This window comes from Clarias gariepinus, chromosome 20 (assembly GCF_024256425.1).
Source record: "Clarias gariepinus isolate MV-2021 ecotype Netherlands chromosome 20, CGAR_prim_01v2, whole genome shotgun sequence".
Classification (NCBI taxonomy): domain Eukaryota; kingdom Metazoa; phylum Chordata; class Actinopteri; order Siluriformes; family Clariidae; genus Clarias; species Clarias gariepinus.
In genome coordinates, this window is record NC_071119.1 from 3,217,323 (window position 1) to 3,227,812 (window position 10,490).

General features: G+C 36.5%; 1 protein-coding gene across 1 annotated transcript; it reads right to left on the bottom strand.

Moving 5' to 3' along the window:
• Window positions 1-321: 321 nt before the first annotated feature.
• Window positions 322-3,169, bottom strand: LOC128508276 (uncharacterized). Its single transcript, XM_053479509.1, has one exon. The coding sequence runs from the start codon at window positions 3,163-3,165 to the stop codon at window positions 1,606-1,608; it is 1,560 nt and encodes a 519-aa protein (XP_053335484.1). The 5' UTR covers window positions 3,166-3,169; the 3' UTR covers window positions 322-1,605.
• Between the last annotated feature and the right edge of the window lie 7,321 nt (window positions 3,170-10,490).

Here is a 10,490-nt window from a genome sequence, read left to right on the forward strand (position 1 = left end):
ATTTCTGAATGATATAGTGCAACATATATTCCTTCATAAAAAATCATAAGTGGAACAAATTTTTTATTTACAAAAAATAATTCATGTGAAAATTTAAGAGCAGTTAGGAAGGGTGGGTTAGCCATTAGCTACCGCACCGTAAACAACGACCCTAGTTCTATCCTTTATTTTAACCTGTATAAATTAATAAGCAATAAAATGTAACCTATACAGAGCTCTATTTAATGGCCAGGCTGTTTATAAGAGCTGAAGAAGCGTAGGTTAGATGTTTCAATACACACAGCTAAGGAAGCTTATTTTTCTGAGACAAAAAAAATCTTGTTTAGTGGTGTTTAAGTTAAAATACTGTATGACTCGTTTAGATCAAAATTTTATGGTCTGTTTATTTTTAAGAGCTGAAACAGGTATGCTAGTGTTTAGCAGAGAACCTCAAACAGCTAGCCTAGCTACATTCTGGTGTTTCCTTGTGACGGGGGGAACTTTCATGGACGTCAAGATGTCAAATCTGCTTCGGCAAAGAAGCGTGGTGGTGTGTGGCTTTTCAGTACCTCATTACATACAGCTCCAAACAAAAGTTTTCAAAACTTTTTTAAAGTTTTGCACATTTTGTTATGTTTTACACTCATCTTAAACTTAATTTTAATCCCTCTTTTTCGCATCGCTCTACGCAAAATCCTCAATGATTCCAAAGTAAAAATGTGTTTGGAGTGTTTTGTTAATTTACAGTATTAAAAAGATTAAGAGAGAAAAAAAAATCTATTTTTTATAAGTATTCAGAACCATAAAAATGTAGGACTTGGTCAAAGCAGCTTTGGCAGCAATGACAGCCTCAAGTCTTCATGTAAATGATCCTACAAGCTCGGCAAACCTTTCTTTTATAAGTTTCTTTTAATAGTCTTTCAAAGGTCAACCAGGCTGAACAAGTGGAAAACTTAAAAAGATCTGAAAACTTTTCTTCAGTGGTGTAGATGTTGAAATCAGGTGAAACAGGGTGATTTTGTGACACAAAAAACTCTTTATGTGACGACTATTGCACTAAAGGGCGGTGTATAACCTATCTTAACTTTTATTCATTTATTTTTAATAGAAAAATATGGAAGCTTGTATGCGTTTCACAGGGTTTCAACAAATTTTTGCATAGCTTTTGATATAAATTATCTAACAAATGTCTTAAATAGTAAACAAATTTTAAAACTAAATAAGAAGTAGTAGTTGGGGCTGATTTCTTTCCAGTCCAGACAGCTCATCATTAACAGTTGTGTGAGGTCATTAAGTTATTTCCTGTATAACTAGTATCTTATTATTTAGTTACTTGGTCCATGTTAAAACATGGTTTTAATTATTTTAGAGATCTTTAACCCTTAATTGAAGGAAGAGTCACATTTGGTGACCTCACCAGTGCCAGTATCAGGAACCTCATGAAAAAAAACACATATTTGTAAAAAAAAAGATGTCTGGTTTTTACACATTTTATGTTTAAATAACTTGTATTCCAAGTATTATAGTAGTAGTTGGAATTCCAAGTAGTTCTATGAGTCCCTAAGAACTAAGGAGAGTTGTATCATCACAACTTTTATCAACATGTCATAATAAGGAAACATCATTTCAGAAGCTTGGCCTGCCCTGTGACACGTCCACAAAGTGAGGTGCTGCCCTCGTCCTGTTCTGAGTCACTTCAACAAACATCTTTCTCGCTGCTCCAATTAACACGATACATATGAACACCACGCAAAGTTTCAAGACAACAGGAAGGACCACAGAGATTAACTGACATAAAGCACTAATTAGGACAAATTCATGACAAACAATGTGGAGCGGTGGGAACACACTGCTCACTATAACATAAACCAGTGAAAGCAAACTGCCGATGACAGAGTCAACCGAAGAGTTTAAAAAACTTAAAATACGATAGACGAGTGAGAATAATTCTCTAAAACCGATGTAAACCAGTGAGAACGGAGTAGTGACTATAAAGTAGATTAATGAAAGGATAATGCTAAATATTGAGTAAACCAGTGAGAATAGATTACTGAGTATAAAGAAAACCAGTGAGAATAAACTCCTGAAAGGCCAGAGGACGAGTGAGATGAAAGTAAAGAATGAGGACGGTGCTGAATGATGTATCTCGCTTTTACTGCCGTCAAACTCTGGGCTTTCATAAACAGTTTCATAAACAGTGATGGGTTTCAGGAGACGCAGCTGAAGACCAGGATTAAGATCCAAGTCAGTGTCTATTTCTCCATGCGCCCTTCCATCTATTGCGTACTCCACCAAGGGGATTTCTTCATCTTTGCTTTTGTAAACACAGATTTTTATCTTATTTCGTAGCATTTCATCTGGGATCCCATCCCACACGATCCTCACCTTGCCACTCCATGTGGATCTCAGCTTGAGTTTTATGTTGGCTGACTTGGCTTGAGAATTCAAATTTGCATGTTTGTTGGCGTTGTTGTCGGCGTTGTTGACGTTGGCAGACGTTGAATGTTTGGAACTGGTTTGAGAATTCGAGGCAGATTCGTGAATTCGAGATTGTGATCGTGTTTTTATTTTATCTCTATCCTTATCCTTGTCTTTATCTTCATCCTCTTCTTCTTGACAGTATTCATCCTCTATATTAAGACATAACTCTTTGATTTCGTTGAACAGCTTTTCGCTGATCCTGTATGTAAGCTGTTGAACATAATTACTGCCCAGGTTTCTGTCCACAGCGTGCTGGGTAATATACACTTCATCCACTAGAGTTCTGATGTTCTTCTTAACTCGAATCACGATTCGATCAATGTTGTTTTGGGGATTATTTCTTTGCTTTGTGATTCTTTTATAAAAACAAGGAGGCAAAATGTTTTTTGCATCTCTTAAATTGCCAAAAGAATAATACCCAAAATTTGTGTTTTTCAGGTCAGGAAAGGTACCCTCATAGTTTTCATATGGATGACATGTAAGATCAGTTGGATCTGCATTGAGGCGTAGTCTCCCATTTTGATCAATTTTACTGTTTCTGTAGATTGTGCACAGAAGCATGATGCCTTCTATTCTCGGAAAACCTTCAGCAGTTTGTTTTATTTTGTCCATTAGATCATTTAAGCTTTCAAGGTCCTTTATGCAGCACACACTGGCCAAAACCAGACTCAGCGTAAGGCAAAGAGTAAGTCCTCTAGTTCCCATTTTTAAATCTACAGGAAAAAAATAAACATGTTATAAATTATAACAAGTCAAATATATTATTAACAATTTACCTTTTGATGGGCAAAACCATTTTACTTTAACCCCAATACCATGATTTCCAACAAAATGCTACAGCTAACTGATGGTAATGTTTTTTAAAAGGTGTAATCAGTTATGTAACTGGAGATAATTACAATATTTGAGATAGAAACATGGATAATACTCAATGTTTTTATTTCATTAAGTTTCTTTCTCTTTATGTTTTGGCTGAAAAAGTTTTTGGGAAAAAGCAAAGAGCAAATGCACAGTTACAGATTCCGCAAAGGAGAGATGTAAAGAGTTGTGATCATGAAATTGTACATATTTTGCACAAATAAAATTTTTGCTTTCTTGCAATTTTGGGATTGCAAGAGGATGTCTTCATCTTCGTTTTTGTAAATGGCAATTTTGATAAAATTTTCCTGCATTTTAGCTGGGATTCCGTCCTACACAATCCTCATCTGGCCATTCTGTGTGGATCTCAGCTCAAGTTTCATACTCAAGCTGGCTGACTTGGACTTGGCTTCAGAATTTGACTTTGCATGTTTATTGGTGCAACTTTCGCATGCATGTCCTGGGCTCAACTCAACAGGAGGCCAGTTATTTTTTGTTGTAAGAAAAACACACCCAATGGATTTTGATCTACTCCTCCTAGGGATTTTACACGATCGTCACCAAACCGGACCGATGTGATCTAAAGACATTGAGGATGCAAAATTACGGAGGGATTTTTGATATCTCAAACAGGTCAGTCATGATAAGGTCTTAAACTTACGCTAAAAAATGGTGGCATTATATTTAATGATATTATATTCTGTGACACGTTCAGTGACATCACATTGAGTGACATCACATTATATTGCAAAACTTATTTTCCAGCATCTGCAGCCTATTGTACACACGTACACATCAACAAATGTTAACACACACACACACACGCACAAACACACTCATATAACACACACGTCACAAATGATTTACAAACACTTACACGCTCACACGCCCAAACGCAGAAACACACGCAGACATCACATACACACACCCACACCCACACTAACTAAGTCACATGTCTTACACACACATCACAGTTTCTCATGGTCTGAGAGTCCTTTAGGTGCCTTTTGGCAAACTCTAGGCGTTCTGCCATGTGCCTTTTACTAAGAAGTGGCTTCCGTCTGGCCACTCTACCATATAGGCCTGATTTGGTGGATTGCTGCAGAGATGGTTGTCCTTCTGGAAGGTTCTCCTCTTTCTCGACCTCTGGAGCTCTGACAGAGTGACCATCGGGTTCTTGAGGGACATTGACGGTCATCATTAGCCTCTTCCATTTTCTGACAATTGCTTCAACAGTTCTCACAAAGCTGCTTGGGAATTGCCCCGTAGCCCTTTGCAGCTTTATGTAGGTCTACAATTTTGTGTCTTGTGTCTTTTGACAGTTTTTGGTTTTGCTCAAGTTGTTACTTAGACATTGGCTGATTGTGGGGTGCACAGGTGTCTTTATGACAGCTAACGACCTCAAACAGGTGCTACTAATTTAGAATCATGAGCAGAGTGTAGCTGGACTATTTAAAAGCAGAATAGCTGGTCTTTGAGGGTCAGAAATCTGACTGATAAGCAAGTGATCAAATACTTATTTGACACAGTAATTCACAAATAAATTGTTTAAAAAAAAAATCATACAATGTGATTTCTGGATTTTTCTTTTTAGATTCTGTCTCTCACAGTGGAAATGCACCTACAGTATGCTGAAAATTGTAGACCCCTCCATGATTTCTAAGTAAGAGAACCCGCAAAATCACAGGGTGATCAAATACTCGAATCACAACTTGGTTGATGATCTCCTGACAAACTGATGCCCCCCAAAATGGACTCAGGCAATTGTCTTGCCTTTGTGAAATACAGAATTTTTTTTTTATTATGCAGGTAAGGGAGGGTAAGGTCATAGTTTTTATGCTCATGAAAGCCAGAAGATTTTTAATCTGGATTGAAATTGAGGTGTAGTTTGCCATTTTGGTTAATATGACCTTGGCAAAGAAGCCAGCACAGAAGCAGGAGGCCTTATCATGGAAAATGTTAACCAAAGTTAGTTAGAGATCCTTCATGTTTTCCAAGACACTCAAGCCATAGATGCTGACACAGAAAAGCGCTCCATTAGCCCCCAGTTCTTATGGCGAAAATTTGCACCATACGTGAAATAAAAATTTTGAGCAGAATGGAATTTATGAGCAAATTCCAAGTTTTGTTTTTGATTATAAACCCTACTGCCCATGTGTCAAACGTTTGGCACTTCTTAAATCGACCGCTGGACAGAATTGACTGAATCTCCTGCAGTCCTTAGATCTCTGCCTGAAGTTTAATCTGCACCATCAGTGAATCTAAATGTGGAGTAAAAGTGATGTTATGAACAGTTATGTGTGGGATTTAATAATCTACTTTAAAATAATCTACTAATGCGCTACTGTCTCAATGTAAACAAACACCTGCACCAATAGATATTAATTAGAAAAGATAAAGTGAATATTTTGACTGGGATTAGTTCATATTTTCACTTTGGCTGAAATAACAGCGCTGAAGTGGTATAAGTGAATTTTAACACGCTGGAGTGGTTTTAAGACAAAACTTCATCTTTATCCTTTTATCTACTTTTTCCATTTCTCATCTGTGATTCACTCTCCGATTACCGAACAGGGAGTGTATTTGTCTGACCACCAAAGAAGGACAACTTAGTGTAAACAAGGCGTAAGATACTCAACCTTACAGAATGGGATTTCTTTGTATTAATAAGTTAGACAGAGAGTTCTGCTGTACAGAGAGACACACAGACATGTACGTGGGCTTCAACCTCAATAATAATAATAATAATTATTATTATTATTATTATTATTATAATAATTATAATAATATCACTGATTACATTAAAGATCAGCAGATTATTTGTAACTTTGACCTTTTAATTCTTTATACAAACTCTAATGCTCTTTGTGTATGTTTATGTGAAAAGCGCCATCTGGTGGATGTATTGAGATATATTTGATATTTACAGTCCAAAAAAAAAAAAGCATTTGTCGTGGCTTATTTTGTATAGACACCAAATCATAGGAGGAAAAAATAAAACAAACAAAACATTAATAAACCGGAATACAGCCTCATACAGAGACATGTACAATGTCATGTTCATATCTTGTTTACACTACATGATAGTTAAAACGTTAAATGAGTATTAAAAACTGACCACATGGAAACTGTTCATCAAACCAATCGTTTGCATTCTCTGTTACACAGCACTCAATAATACTCAAATCTAAAAATAAAACTAATTCTTTACCAAATCTATAAAACTCACCTTTGTCCCTGCACGTGCAGAGGCTGCTGCATTAAGACCCTTCGTTTCACTTTCAGTTTAACGCTGCAGCACTTCCTGTGAGCGCGCGCTGTCTGCAGTATTTAAATTTAGGGGGCGGGGCTTTGAGACCTAAAGCGAGTGTGCGAGAACTCCAACACAACTAAAGCTATTTAACTGTGTAAAGAATGATTGTTTTAAAGACTGACACAGGTTGACACTATTTGTATCACGTGTGTAATAATGAATGTTAAAATAAAGAGAGAAAAATAAAATAAAGTCACTACAGCAAATACTATGTGTTGTATATTAACACTGAAATAATTGAACACAGTCATGGCTGAGCTTGTAGACACGCCCATCTTTGGCAGACGTTAATAAAAATAAATGAGCGCTGAAATGCATAGGTCACGTGACAAGGTTTAAAAACAAACAAGATGTCAGAAAGTAGGAGGTTTTTCTTGGCAGATTCCGTAAAAAGCTTGTCTTTTTTTTTTGCGACTTGGCTTTGTGTCCGCCATGATGTTTGTTTTGAAGAAAATTATAATGCGGTCCCAGATCACGTGATCTCAGTGCCACGGAAGGGAATTAGCATACTAAAAGTACAGGCTGCGCAAGACAATTTTCGGGAAAAAAAATTATGGATAATTTTTCAAGGCCAAGACAATGACATCATTACTTGTCATTTATCTTCTTACAGTATTTATTGTGAACTTCTATAGTCTGAATCAATCCTTAAAAAAATACATAAATCAACCAAAAACCAACAGATAATTCAGAGCATCTATGAGTATGTGTGAGGGTTGCCCACTAGGGGGCACTGTTTTGTTGGTAGACCCTGTTTCCCAGAAGGCACCTCGGTCAGGTGATGCGGGTGCTCACCTGAACGAGGTAGCTAATTACTCTTGTTATAAATAGCTGGTTGTTCTGGGAAACTGGGTCGAGCATTAATTTCAGTTCTGTTAAGTGGGTTTTGTTTTGTTCAAGTTTGTTTAAGTAGAGTTGGCATTTGGTTTCTGGAGCTCTTTAAGTTAAGTTTATATCTGTCTTGATTTAGTTTATGTCTCCTAGTAGGATTAGCCTTTTGTGTTTACCCTCATGTGTGAGTAACCTCCTTTGCATGTTTAGTTCTTAGTCTATCAATACTAATCAGTGCACTATTAGCCTGTTTAGATCATAGTCTGTTTAGGTACTAACCTGTTTAGCCACTAACCTTTAGAGTTCTTAGTCTGTTTCATACTTAGTCTGCTGTGTACCTTATCTGTTTATCCCTTGGGTCTCTGGCTACTAGCCTGTTTAGCAACTAGCTAGCTTAGCAGATGATGTGCATAACAGCTAGTAGGCCTAGCCAAGTCTGTCTTGTGTGTTTAGCCCCTTGCATGTATAGTGCCTTGTGTTTAGTCCTCTAGTCTGTTAAGTTTAGTATCCCCTATCTGTATTGTATTAGTTTGTGCAATCCCTTGTCGGTGTATTAGTTGATTATTGGTTCTGTTTATAGTATGCTCCAAGGTACAGCCATCTTCCTTTGTTCATGTTTAGTTTATTATTAAAAGACTTTGTTTGCCATCATCCCCGTCTGCGTCTATGCCTTAACACCATGCCCACAGTCCCACAGCCAACATATCATGACAGTATGCAGACTTATAAAGATATCTAAATAAAAGAAAAGGTTGTCTGTACAATACATTGGTACATCTCAATATCTTTACATTTCATACATTGGAGGACCAGAAACATTTGCTGTCTGTCTGGCTGTCCAGACACAACCACAAGGTGGCTCATTCTCTCAGGGACACATTTAATTACAGCAGAAATATTCCCTGGAGGGGGGAAAAAAGAGAAAGCAATCAAAAAGGATTGGTACTAATATTTCATCAGTCGGATTCTCTAACTAAAGACTAGAGAGTTTCTGTACGGCACCAAACTTTTAACAGTATCCATGTATGAGCAACAATTCAATAATATTTAAGCTACACTTATTTATTAAAAAAATAAACCTGTTGTGGTAGCAGGCCCTATGTTTAAGGATACAGCAAGGTAAAGAATGCCACTCCCACCACAAATGAACGCTGACCTGGAGATCCATCTCCACTGGGCAGTGGTACCTTAACTTAGCTAACCCCTGCTGTTTAAATCTGGTCACCCAGTTGTATTAATGTTTAAAAAAATTATCATTCCGCTGTGATACCTTAATCTCTCTGCTAGTGACCAAGGCCATTACAGGGTTCACCAAAAACAGTATGACACTCAAGCCGTCCCCTGTCTCTGCAGTTCTAATGCAATAGGCCTGCTAGCTAGTTAGTGCTAATGCTAATCAACTTTAGCTTAGCCAACACCAAGTTTCTTATAGCCTTTTTTCAGACATTATGGCTTAACGTCAACACAAAGTTCCTTTTTTCAGACATTATGGCTTAACGTCAACACAGAGTTACATACACATACTCCTAGACAATGCTATGCAACTGTGATTAAATAAAATCTATTTTCTGAGTTTATCAATTAAAATAAAATCGTCTCACCTAGCTGAACGTGTCAACTAGCTTAACTTAAGCTTCAAATTTAAAAGTTAGTTACTAGTAGTAGAATTATAATTTTTTGATGCTATATTGTGCTATTTCTTAAAGTTATATGCTCTGTAATGTTAACAGTGGGACAAGGGGTATTTTATCTAATCATTAAGGTATCATTAACTTCTTTATGTAATGTTAAGCTGTCTTAGCTTGCTTTTACAGTGGTAATGTGTACATATTCTCACAATGCAGCATAAATTCATATTTTTTTGGTCATCGATTGAAAAAGCAAAATAAAGAAGCTTACCTTACTTTTATTGGACCTCAAACTCCAATCCATGTGCTGATCCAAGATGGAGCGTGATTGTTCAATTAACTCTGAACAAGTACACCTGAAGTAACTTAATCTTAATTGTTCAATCACTATACTGATAAGGTCTTTGTATACATTTTATTTTCAAGGTGTTGATTAATGTTTTATCTATACTTCAGCTTAAAAACTTCAGCAGTATCTCGTGTAACACAATGTGAGATTTGACAGAAGAAAGATATTATTCCATATTTCTTGACAACTGTAACTTTTAACTTGAGGTACGGATGAGTAGGAGAAAGTCATTATAATTGTGATTCCAAACAGCAGGAAACGAAAATGTTCAGTTTAAGTATACTGCTAATGGTGTAGGGAACAAGTGAACAACTGGTCTTTACTTCACTGGAAAAGGAAATGAAATATTTTCCATGAATCATTGCATCTCGCCGGAGCTCGAAAAAGGATTTATATATTTTTTAGCATGATTATCGAGGATGACAGCATATAAAAAGGACACAAACATTTACAGTTTAACTTAAATCCTTAGTATTATATAGGCGAGTAAACTGTGATAAATAATCTCTGTATATGTTTAATCAATTATTATTATTAATTAATAGTTTATTTACGTTACACGTTTCAATAGTATGTTTTATAATGTTATCTGTTTGTGTTATAAAAAGATATTTAATGTCCGTAGTGTGAAATTTCCACTGCAGCAGCGACAGAGGTTTATGTTCATGGTAGTGCACAGAGGAAGTGACGTCTGCACTGGTGACTTTGTAGGGTGTTCCGAGTTTTGTCGAGGGAAGTTCCCTTTACCGACATTCACTGCAAACGGAGCAGGGAGTAGGGAGCATCCTGTAAAGTGCACTTCGGAATGGAACGCAGCTAATGAGTGAGTGAGTGCACATTGGATAATTTTTTGCAGAACTCCCGCATGGATTTAAACATCTCTAAAAAAGGAATGTCTTTGACCTATTGATTTGACATAAATCCAGAAAGTTTATCTCCCGTACAATAAGTGTCTAAATGGAAAAACACCAGAAACAAAGGGCAAGCATATGTGCTGTAGAAATTACACTGACCTTTCCCATTAAACTATATTTTCCTCTGACATATTTAT